This window comes from Gorilla gorilla, chromosome 11 (assembly GCF_029281585.2).
Source record: "Gorilla gorilla gorilla isolate KB3781 chromosome 11, NHGRI_mGorGor1-v2.1_pri, whole genome shotgun sequence".
Classification (NCBI taxonomy): Eukaryota; Metazoa; Chordata; class Mammalia; order Primates; family Hominidae; genus Gorilla; species Gorilla gorilla.
In genome coordinates, this window is record NC_073235.2 from 39,613,185 (window position 1) to 39,626,006 (window position 12,822).

General features: G+C 37.9%; 1 protein-coding gene across 1 annotated transcript in view; it reads left to right on the top strand.

The window, feature by feature from the left end:
- Positions 1-12,822, top strand: part of THSD7B (thrombospondin type 1 domain containing 7B) — a 913,367-nt gene that overhangs the window by 324,061 nt on the left and 576,484 nt on the right. The window contains exon 4 of the mRNA XM_019021646.4: positions 9,134-9,382. Coding sequence (XP_018877191.3) covers positions 9,134-9,382 — 249 coding nt within the window. The remainder of the gene's footprint in view (positions 1-9,133; positions 9,383-12,822) is intronic.

Below are 12,822 nucleotides of genomic sequence, written 5' to 3' on the forward strand. Positions count from 1 at the left end.
GTGGTAAAGTGTAAAATTTTCTAAATGAAAAAATATGCGAGCATAGATTTATAGCATTGGGATTGAGGAAAAAATCTCAAGTGTGGCATAAAAAACACAAACTATGAGGGGAAGGATAAATCAAGAAATTTAAAAACTGTATTACAAAAACCATAACAAAATTAAAAATCAAATTATAGGAAAATATATTTGTATTATATAAAACCACCAACAGACTACTGTTCAGAATCTATGCATATATTTCTGTATGTCTGTTGTCAACATCTATCTATATATGTCTGTGTGCATGTGTGTACTTAAACTCAGTAGGAAAAAAATACACATTAGAAGTCTAAAAGTTGGCTGGGTGCGGTGGCTTATGCCTGTAATCCCAGCGCTTTGGGAGGCCAAGGTGAGTGGGTCACCTGAGGTCAGGAGTTCAAGACCAGCCTGGCAAACCCCTTCTCTACTGAAAATACAAAAATTAGCTGGGCGTGGTGGTGCACGCCTGTAATCCCAGCTGTTTGGGAGGCTGAGGCAGGAGAATCACTTGAACCCAGGAGGCAGAAGTTGCAATGAGCCAAGATCACACCATTGCACCCCAGCCTAGTCAACAGAGCAAGACCCCACCAGCCCCGCCACCAAAAAAGTCTAAAAGTTAAAAAAAAAATCTTGTAGCTATAGGGGCAAAACCATTTTCTATCTGCCCACACCCTTTGGTTCCTAACTCGTATCCCTCCAACTCCTGCTTCTGTCTCCTTCTCTGACTTTGACTTTTCTGACTCCCTCTTATAAAGATGCTGTGATGCATTGGGTACACTGGGTACTCCAGAATCATTTCCCCTTCACAATATTCTTAACTTAATCACCTCTACAAAGTTTATTTTGCCATGTATGATGGCACATTCATTGATTCCAATTATTAGGTGTGGACATTTTTGGAGGGCCATCGTTCACTCTACAACAATGGTCAAACAGTATGGAACAATTTGCAGAACAGGAAGTATGAAGAGTCATTAATGATGTGAGAGGAACATAAAGCTCATGGTAATCTGGAAAACAAATGAGTTTCCTCAACAAAAATAAGCCTGATGATACCAAGAATTGGGAGCATGTTGAAAAGAAAAAATTTGACAATACTTTATGTATCTGCTTATATAAATATTTATGACCTAACTCGAGGCAATACTACTAGGGGAAATCTCTTTTACATGTGTAACACATAGAGATATGTACAAGGAGGTTCAATACATCATCCTGTGGATTTGCAAGAAATTGAGCACAACCAAAGGTCCCACTAATTGGGAAATGAATACATAAATTGCCATGTATTCATATCCTGGGATATTACTCAATAATGAAAATGAATGAATTCTATCTGCATGGTCAACATGGATAGATCTAGAAATCACAATACTACATGAGGAAGATCTTTTCCAGAGCAATATGTATAACAAAAAAATTTAAGTAAAAATTAAAAAAAATATATGACAATAGTATGTGCTATCTGTAAATACAGGTATATACATCTTAGTTAAAGCATAAAACATTTATACTTATTAATTACACTCTCACCACTCCTCTTCACATAGTACTGGAAGTCCTAGCCACAGCAATCAGACGAAAGAACTCAAGGCATACAAATCAGAAAAGAGGAAGCCAGCCTGTCGCTATTTGCCGATGACATGATCGTTTACCTAAAGCCTCCTGCAGAAAGCTCCCAGAACTGATAAAAGAATTCAGCAAAGTTTCTGGATACAAAATTAATGTACATATATCAGTAGCTCTTCTATATACCAACAGCGACCAAGCTGAGAATCAAATCAAGAACTGAACTCCTTTTACAATAGCTGCAAAAACAAAACAAAACAAAGTAAAACTAACCAAGGAAGTGAAAGACCTCTACAAGGAAAACTACAAAACACTGCTGAAAGAAATCATAGATGACACAAACAAATGGAAACACATCCCATGCTTATGGATGGGTAGAATCTATATCGTGAAAATGACCGTACTGCCAAAAGCAATCTACAAATTCAGTGCAATTCCTATAAAATATACTACCATTATTCTTCACCAAATTAGAAAAGACAATTCTAAAATTCATATGGAACCAAAAAAGAGCCTGCATAGCCAAAGCAAGACTAAGCAAAAAGGACAAATCTGGAGTCATCACATTACCTGATTTCAAACTATATTATAAGGCCATAGTCACCAAAACAGCATGGTACTGGTATAAAATAGGTACACAGACCAGGCATGGTGGCTCACACCTGTAATCCTAGCACTTTGGGAGGCTGAGGCAGGTGGATTGCCTGAGTTCAGGAGTTCGAGACCAGCCTGGGCAACACAGTGAAACCCTGTCTCTACTAAAATACAAAAAAGTAGCCAGGAATAGTGGTGTGTGCCTGTAGTCCTAGCTACTTGGGAGGCTGAGGCAGGAGAATTGCTTGAACTCAGGAGGCAGAGGTTGCAGTAAGCTGAGATCGCACCACTGCACTCCAGCCTGGGTGACAGAGCAAGACTCTTTCTCAAAAAAATAAATAAATAAAATTAAATTTAAAAAAAGGTGCATAGACCAATGGAACAGAATAGAGAACCCAGAAATAAACCCAAATACTTACAACCAACTTATCTTCAACAACGCAAACAAAAACATAAAATGAGGAAAGAAATCCCTTTTAAACAAATGGTACTGGGATAATTGGCTAGCCACACATAGGAGAATGAAACTGGATCCTCATCTCTCACCTTATACAAAAATCAACTTAAGATGGATTAAGGACTTAAATCTAAGGCATGAAACTTTAAAAATTCTGGAAGATAACATTGGAAAAAACCCTTCTAGACATTGGCTTAGGCAAGGGTTTCATGACCAAGAACCCAAAAGCAAATGCAATCAAAACAAAAATAAATAGCTGGGACTTAATTAAACCAAAGAGCTTTTGCACGGCAATAGGAACCATCAGCAAAATAAACAGACAACGCACAGAGTAGGAAAAAAATCTTCACAATCTATACATGTGACAAAGTACTAATATCCAGATTCTACAATGAACTCAAACCAACAAGAAAAAACAGTTCCATCAAAAAGTGGGCTAAGGACATAAATAGACAATTCTCAAAAGAAGATATACAAATGGCCAACAAACATTTGAAAAAATGTTGAACATCACTAATGATCAGCATTATGCAAATCAAAACCACAATGGGATATCACCTTACTCCTGCAAGAATGGCTGTAATAAAAAAATCAAAAAATATTAGTTGTGATTGTGGATGCAGTGAACAAGGAACACTTCCGCCCTGTTGATGGAAAATATAAACTAGTGTAACGACTATGAAAAACAGTGTGGAGATTCCTTAAAGAACTAAAAGTAGAACTATGATTTAATCCATCAATCCTACTACCCAGAGGAAAATAAGTCATTATACGAAAAATATACTTGCAAATGCCTGTTTACAGCAGCACAATTCGCAATTGCAAAATGTAGAACCAACCCAAATGCCCATCCATCAATGAGTGGATAAAGAAAGTGGTGTGTGTGTGTGTGTGTGTGTGTGTATATATGTATATATACATATATATGTGTGTGTATATGTATATGTATATATACTAGTGTGTGTATATGTATATATACATATACACATATATGTGTATATGTGTATATATACATATACACATATATGTATATATACATATACACATATATGTATATATGTGTATATATATGTGCGTGTGTGTGTATAAGATGAAATATGACTCAGCCATAAAAAGGAATGAATTAATGGCATTCACAGTGACCTGGATGAGATTGGAGACTATTACTCTAAGTCAAGTAACTCAGGAATGGGAAACCAAACATCATATGTCCTCACTCATAAGTGGGAGCTAAGTTATGAGGATGCAAAGGCATAAGAATGACACAAAGGACTTTGGGGACTCAGTGGGAAAGGGTAGGAAGAGAGTCAGGGATAAAAACTACAAATTGGGTGCAGTGTAGACTGCTTGGGTGATGGGTGCACCGAAATCTCACACATCACCACTAAAGAACTTTAGGAGTCCAAAGAGGGCAGATCACCTGAGGTCAGGAATTTGAGACCAGCCTGGCCAACAGGGTGAAGCCCAGCTCTAATAAAAATACAAAAAATTAGCCGGGTGTGGTGGTGCACCTGTAGTCCCAGCTACTTGGGAGGCTGAGACACGAGAATTCCTTAAACCCGGGAGGCAGAGGTTACAGTGAGCCAAGATTGTGCCACTGCACTCCAGCCTGGGTGACGGAGTTAGACTCGGTCTCAAAAAAAATTAAAAAAAGAAAAAAGAACTTACTCATGTCACCAAACACCACTGTTCTCCAATAACTTATGAAAATAAAAAAATTAAAAAAATAAAAATTTAAAAAATATATATGGCAATACTACATGTGATCTGTACAGGTCTATACATATGAAAGTATAAAACATTTATACTTATTAATTATTATGTTTTTATATCTGAAATACAATCAATTTAAGGATAGTAGCTATGTCTGAGGAGACAGAAATAAAACTAGAATTGCAAAGAACAGTAGGGATTTCACCAGTATTTGTAATTTTTTTTATTATTTAAGGAAATTTGAACCAAATGTTAGTTTTGCTAGAAAGGTATGGAAGTATTTGTTATATTACCCTATTTTTCTATATGTGTGATGTATGATATAAAAGTAGTGGTAAATGGAATGCTAATGAATTGGAGGTAGTTTACTGCTGATTTTTATTTTATAAGAGCTTCTGCCCATATTTGTAAATAGGGAGATTTTCTTACATTTCCAGGGGAAGTAAGAATTACTAGCGTAATTTTTGTTTCAAATATTTTCTTTATATTTAAATATTTGGGGAGTAATTTACAAAAGACAGCATGTTCTATACATGTGACAGGGGTCAAATTATCACAGCATCTTTTCTAAAAAGGCAAATCAACAGAATAGGTCTGTTTCATTAAGAAGATACATCATTTTCTACGAAAGGATCAATTTTCATTTCTGTGTGCGGACAAAAATTTTTGTTGTGGATTTTAGTTTGTAAGGTCATTCCAATTACACTAAAGGTTACTACAAATCTAAGGGGTGAGTAAATCACATTTTATTATTGTTTCTCTCTGCTGATAATGAAACTTAGCAGCTAACAGATTAAGGTCATAATAATATATCGTGATGCAAAGTGCAGGACCCAGATATTTCTCATTCACCATCTAATGTTCCTTTTACTGTTCCAGAAAAGGGAATCTTACTGATCAAATTAGACCAGAGCTCAACATGTTACCTTTTATTATTATTGTTTTAACCAAGGAGTGGGATAGTGAAAATAACATTAAAAATATGTTAATATGTAATCAATAGGACATATGCTATTTCTTGGAAAGAAAACAAGAATTAGGATCCCTTTTCAAAAATATAAAAGCCTCAATTAATTCCTATAACTCCCTGCACATGCTCTTACTGTTGGAGACTTATTATCTGTTCTGCTGGTCTAGGAGGAAAAGTCAATGTGGGAAGGATGAGCAACAGAGAGTGAAAGATGGTAAGTGGGAAGAAAGGAACCACTACTTTAGCTGTATACAGAGAATGAAATAGCATGGGGCTTTCTTTATGAAGGGAAAAATGAAATCAATCTTGGAAATTGAAACTCGTTTTCTAAAAACATACACAAGTTATAAAACTCTTCTACATTTCTGCATTAGTTTGCTCGGGCTGTCGTTAGAAGTTCCACAAACTTGCTGGGTCAAACAACAGATTTTTATTTTATTTTATTTTATTCATTCATTCATTCATTCATTCATTCACTCACTCACTCACTTCTGGAGGCCGTAAGTCCAAGATCAAAGTGGGGGCAGCATTGCTTTTTTCTGAAGGCTCTCTCATTGGCTTGTAGATGGCTGCCCTCCCGCTGTGTCTTCACATGGTCTTTCCTGTGTATGTGCCTGTGTGCTAATCTCTTATAAGGACACCAGTCATATTGGATTAAGGCCTACCCTATGCTTTATTTTAATCACCTCTTTAGTCACTCTATCTCCAAATAAGTTTGCAATCTGAGGTCCCAGGGGTTATGACTTCAACATATTAATTTTAGAGCAATGAAACTCAGCCTATAACAATTTCTGAAAAGTCAAAACATGGAAACTTCTTGTCGACTTACAGCTTTCTGTTGTATTGCACAATAGAAAGAGGTGGTCCCCTCCCCTGGCCTCTGCTTTACTTGGCAACAGTGACATTACTTTCTGTATTAGATGAGACATTTTCAGGAAAGGTTCTTTCTAGTGGATTTTGATCCCAGGCCCCAAAATTGTCACATTGAATTGAACAATAACAATGAGACACTGCGCTTTTCATTTTGAAAGGACTAATATTATCTAAATAGATTTTTAAAAAATAAAATATTGAGGCTGGGCTCGATCCTGGGCCAATCCTGGCACTTTGGGAGACCAAGTCAGGTGGATTGCTTGAACCCAGGAGCTCAAGACCAGCCTGGGCAACATGACAAAACCCCGTCTCTACAAAATATACAAAAATTAGACAGTTGTGGTGTTGTGCGTCTGTAGTCCCAGCTACTCAGGAGACTGAGGTGGGAGGATCACCTGGGCCTTGGGAGGTCGAGGCTGCAATGAGCCCCGATTCCACTATTGCACCCAGCCTGAGTATCAGAGTGAGATACTGTCTCAAAAAAATAAATAAAAATAAATAAAATATTGGACCAGAGGAAGATTTAGCTTTTCCTCTATGAACACATTAACTCTCAATGGCTTAATGGGGGGTATAAATATGGAAATTTACTATCAATATGGCCAAATATGAACATATTTTACTCTGTCTTCTATAAGTGATCACTCCCCCATTTGTGTGTTTTCCCAAGTTAGAAATGAAACAATTTAAGACTTCTTCTTTTTTTGTTTTTTTGAGACTTTGCCCGTCACCCAGGCTGGAGTGCGGTGGTGCAGTCTGGGCTCACTGTAGCCCCCTCCTCCCAGGTTCAAGCAATTCTCCTGCCTCAGCCTCCCAAGTAGCTAGGGCTACAGGCACACACCACCACCATGCCTTGCTAATTTTTGTATTTTTAGTAGAGACAAGGTTTCATCATGTTGGCCAGGCTGGTCTCGAACTCCTGACCTCAGGTGATCTGCCTGCCTTGGCCTCCCAAAGTGTTGGGATTATAGGCGTAACCACTACACCTGCTCCCCCTCCCCTTTTTTAAACCACATTCAGAGGAACCATTACCAAAATCTCTCTGTCAGTATTTGAACATTGACCCTTTCTTTAGTTTACATTCTTAGAATATTATCCTTTTCCTCCCAAAGTATTGGTTGCCTTTGACTGAGTAGAGGAACTAATGACAAGGGACAAAAGGAGCAGAATGCCAATTAATATTTGAAATATTATCTCCCAATATGAATCTGATTTCCCTCCACTTGAAATCATTTAATGTCCAATTAAACAAATTTCTTAGCCTGTGACAGGAAGCCTTCCAGAGCAGCTTTCGAAGAACCCTCATACCTTGTATCTATCTACGTTCCTCCTCGCACTTTATGCTTCAGGAGAACAAATGGGCTCCTACGTTTCCCCAGTGGTGTGCTTACAAATGTTTAACAATCACTTCTCAGGAGTTTGGGAGAGGAGGCTTGATTTGTAGCATTTGCCAATTTCTGTATTGTAACTACTCTGACTTTGGCCAATTTAAAGTTTACAGGAGGTCGAGTGGTTTGCAAATTCCTGAAAATTTAACAATTGGCTCCTGTGAGCAGGTAGAGCTAGCTCCAGTATACCACTGGTTCCCATCCCCAAAAGGTATGATTTCAAACCTTTGAATATGCTATCGTTTTACCTTAGAATAGTGTTTTCTCTGTGCCTGAGAAGCTCCCATTAATCTTTTAAAAATGTAGCTCAGGTGTCCTCTCTGAGCACCCTTCTGCCTTACCAGGGGTTCATCACTGCCTCGTCAGTGTTTCTCATCATTACAAATGCTTTTATGTTGGGCTGGTCACATTATCACATTATCTTTTTTTTTATTTTATTATTAGTATACTTTAAGTTTTAGGGTACATGTGCACAATGTGCAGGTTTGTTACATATGTATACATGTGCCAAGCTGGTATGCTGTACCGATTAACTCGTCATTTAGCATTAGGTATCTCTCCTAATGCCACATTATCTTATCTTTTTATTTACTTACCTTTTTCCTAATTAGACTGTTGGTGCTTGATCACACACACATTTTGCCGATCAGGAAATTAATGCTCAGAGCCTAACAATATGAGGAAATATAACAGCACATTTTAAAAATTACCCAGTATTTACCACAATGGATAGGTGAATATTCTAAAGTTTATATTTACCTTTTTGATACTGTACAAATTACTTAGCCTTTCTGAGCCTAAATTTCTTTATCTATCTACAAAATGGATATAATAAAATGTAAACTCATGAGCTTGTTGTGAGAAAGTTATCTGTGAAGTACAGCACAGTTGTACTGTGACACCTGAAAACCAGTCAATCCATGGTAATAGTAGGCTAACACCATGGGTGAAAGCAGTCTAGAAGGGCTGGGCGCGATGGCTCATGCCTGTAATCCCAGCACTTTGGGAGGCCAAGGTGGGTGGATCACTTGAGGTCAGGATTTCAAGACCAGCTTGTCCAACATGGTAAAACCCTGTCTCTACTGAAAATACAAAAATTAGCTGGGCATGGTGGTGTGTTTCTGTAGTCTCAGCTACTTGGGAGGAGGCTGAGGCAGGAGAGTTGCTTGAATCTGGGAGGCAGAGGTTGCATCACTGCACTCCAGCCTGGGTGACAGAGCAAGACTCCATCTCAAAAAAAAAAACAACACAGCAGCCTAGAAGGACCCCCATTATTTCTAATAATACGGATAATACTGATAAAGGTGGACCCATCTTAGATGTGTATCTTGCTAGAGTGAAGCAGCTTCACTGTTTCAGAAGAAATAAACATTCTTCAAATGTTACACTCTTCAATATTTTTCATGATGTCTCTAAAATTTTTAAAAAATCTTCCTATTAAACACTTAAATCAAATTTCAGAATTTTTTTCTCATGGTAGGCACTTTATAATGTTAGTTGCATCCATTAATATATGGCCTCCTATTTTCTACTTCTGGTTTTTTTCAGCCTTTGCCTTCAAGATTCCTTCCCATTGACTGTTCAGTCCTGCATCATGCCCAAAGACTGTGAAACCTCCCAGTGGTCCTCCTGGAGCCCCTGCTCCAAGACATGCCGTTCAGGGAGTCTCTTGCCAGGATTTAGGAGCAGGAGCCGGAACGTGAAGCACGTTGCTATTGGAGGTGGAAAGGAGTGTCCTGAACTTCTTGAGAAAGAGGTCTGCATTGTTGAAGGAGAACTTCTGCAGCAGTGTCCCAGGTATTATGCCTTTATGCCTTCTTTAGTGTGAGTGTTTTAATATATAACCTCATTTAATGTTATAGGAATGTTAACAGTAATGAAAGTAGCTGTGACTCATATTTATTGAGTCTTCACTCAGTATACAAGTTCCATACTTGGCAGCATGGGAGAGCAGGTTAAGATCATGGGCTTTGGTGTTGACTCCCTTGGTTTAAGTCCTGTTTCTGTGACTTTCTAATTATATGAATTTCTTCAAGTACTTAATTAGAGTGCCTTAGTTTACCAGCAGTACTTAATTCATCCTGTGTTTGGCACATAGTAAATGCTCAGTAACCATTAGCTATTATTACCTAACACAACACACCTAATTCTCATAGAAACCTGAGAGGCCATTCATGGCATCTCCATTTTACAAATGAAGCTACTAATGTTCAGAGAGATTAAATAATTTCTGAAGTTATGTAGGTAAGGAGTGGCAGTACCCCGATTCTAACTCAGTTCCGTTTTCAAATCTTACTGCCGCTATGTGGTGTTCTTCAATTCCAGAGTCCCTAGGGAGCCAGAGAATATTCGAGAAAGGATTTAACATCTATTAATAGCTACATTTTAACAGCATTTTTTTTTTTAGATAAAAACTCTTGTTGCCCAGGGTGGAGTGCAATGGTGTAATTATGGCTCACTTTAGCCTCCACCTCCTGGGCTCAAGAAATCCTCCCATCTCAGCCTCTTGAGTAGCTGGGACTATAGGCATGTGCTGCAGTGTGTGCTACTATATGTATTTTTTATTTTGTATAGAGATGGGGTCTCACTGTGTTGCCCAGGCTGGTCTCAAACTCCTGGGCTTAAGCGATACTCCCACCTCGGCTTCTCAAAGTGCTGGGATTGCAGGCTTGAGCCACCATGCTGTGCCTGGCCTACAATTTAACATCTTGATATTGGTTATACCCATCCAAAGACCTGGGTAAAGGCCTGCCGTATGTTTTCCTTTAGGTTGTTGGCTCACAGTGGGCCCAGTTTGATAACAGACAGAAATCTGTTAGGGATGGATTTGTGATATTTCCTGCTGAACAGCTGCCCTGAACTGTATCTGTTAAATCTGTAGCTATTCAAGATAGGCATTTTTCTTATAGTTTCTTGTAACTTCTATGACTAGAAACTCATTTCTGCAGCCAAAAATAAAGTAAGGAAAAAATAGTTTTCTGTATGAATTAGTGATTTGGTGATGTGTGAAGGGTATGGGTTACCGACCCAACAAGTTCTGGTGGTGGGCTGCAGTCTGGCTCTTCCTGAAACCTGATATGAGGTGTGCATTAGAAAGGCAGGTTTCTGTTGTCAAAACTCTTAGCCACTCACATCCCCACTTCCCAGTTGGAACCAGTGTTGATTGAACACAGTTCCTTATATTCTTATTGTTAATTTTTTGCTAAAATGACCCCTTAGATTTGTATCATTCCTTATCTCAAATGCAGAAGATGGAGATGGAGATGCAGTGCATGCCTCTTTACCACAAACTCTCAGCCTCACAGAACCCTTCCTCGTTGTGTTGTGTTGAGTCTCTGAAAACACTAATTTTGGAGTAAAACAGAAGGTTGAAAATGGCATAACTCTGAGATCTCTGTCCCTTTTAACATTGAAATACCTGGATTAAAATTGTATCTTCATCACTTACTAGCAGTATGATCTTGAACAAGCTATACAACTTTTCCAAGACATTTACTTTTTCAGTAGAATGCATCTGATAATACTGCCTGTGTGGCAGGCTTGAAAGGCTGAAGACCAGGCATGTGAAATGCCAGGCCCAGGGCTTAGCACATAGGTGGCGCTGCAAGAAGGATGACCACTATTGTTGCTATTTGCAGGTTTATTTGTTTCCTCCAGAAAGAGAGTATCTCTTTTCCTTAGCATACAATAATAATTTCATGAGGTAGAAACATATTTCTTCTAGATAATTGGGAAATCTTATTTCCCTTCAGAGGCTTACTTTGGAAGGCTTCTTAATGGTATACAGGCAGGAATAAAATCTGGGTTTCATGATGACCTTGACATTGATGCCTCTATCCTTCATTTTTTTTCCATGGGATAGCTAATATTCTCTACCTGATACTTTCAAATGTTTGTGATTTATAGGCAATCCTCCATTTCCTTTTTTAATAACAATTACAGTTCTCTTGGAAGTCAGAGTGGTACCTTCCTGTCAATGCTGAGAAAACTGAACTACATCTATGTTTGTTAAACAATGCCTACCTTTTATCAAGTACCTACTGTTGGCCAATAATTATAGCAGAGTTATAAATTAACTAATTAAATATAAATAATATTTAGTGTGACATGGAACATTTTTGAGAGTGAAAGGGATGTAAATTGGCATTAAGATTCAAGCACAAATTTACTCAACTCTGAAGCCAGTATTCTTTCCATTATATCACACTGACTTTCATGATAGGCACAGTAAAGATATACACTAAGATAAGGGTATACCTACTAATATACATGCATTTGTGTGCATCATATTTTTTTCAACAAGATAATGTGGAAAGTAATAATTCAGGATGTACCCAAGATGAGTTTCTGTATGGATCTTCATTTGATAGAACATTAGTGTCTGAAAATAGAGGCTGACAGACTTCACTGGTGATGAACCTGGCCCTCTAGTTCTACTGTTTGAAAATGTCGCTAAGTTTGACACACACACACACACACACACACACACACTTTTAAAATGGTGAAGCTGTAGGAAACAGGAGTATTGGAGAATTAACTGAAATACCAACCAACCAGTGTTCCATAGGGAGAATAATGTAACTAATGATTCTACTTGGTTGTAGGAAGGAGAATACATAAGTAACAGCAACTAAACATCAGCTAACATTCTAATTTGTCTGAAATCTGGACTGTGGTCTCTACCATGGGAAAGCATAGAGGCTATGTACTAACATTTGTTTTTGGTTTTATATCAGTGATTAAAATTCATTGTTAACAAGGGAAAGGAAAATGAAAATCTATTAGGGAACAGAAATTCTCGTTTCCTTTCACAGAACTCATAAGCAAGTCATGTGCATCAAGCAACTTAATTCACCTTATTTCTCCCCAAGAAGTAAATGCATGCCTATTTGATTCTTCATAGTGTTTTTAAAAAATCTTTTAGAATACTGTTTGACTTTTACCCTTCTGCTATCTTTGCTATTTGAGATGTGTTTGTTCCTTCAACAAATACACATTAAGCCCTTGCTATATGCCAAACACTATGTTAAGCATTTGAGATACCTCAGAGAACACGACAGACAAACTTCCCTCACGCCCTGGAACCTAAATTTTAGTGAAAATACACCAAATAAATAATATAAACGGTCCACTTGGTGGAAGAGCTATGGAAAAAATAAAACATCCAAGTAAGATAAAGCTTAGAGGCTCTGGAATGCTGTGATGAGGGGTCAGCACAGGTGATGAAATTAAACAAC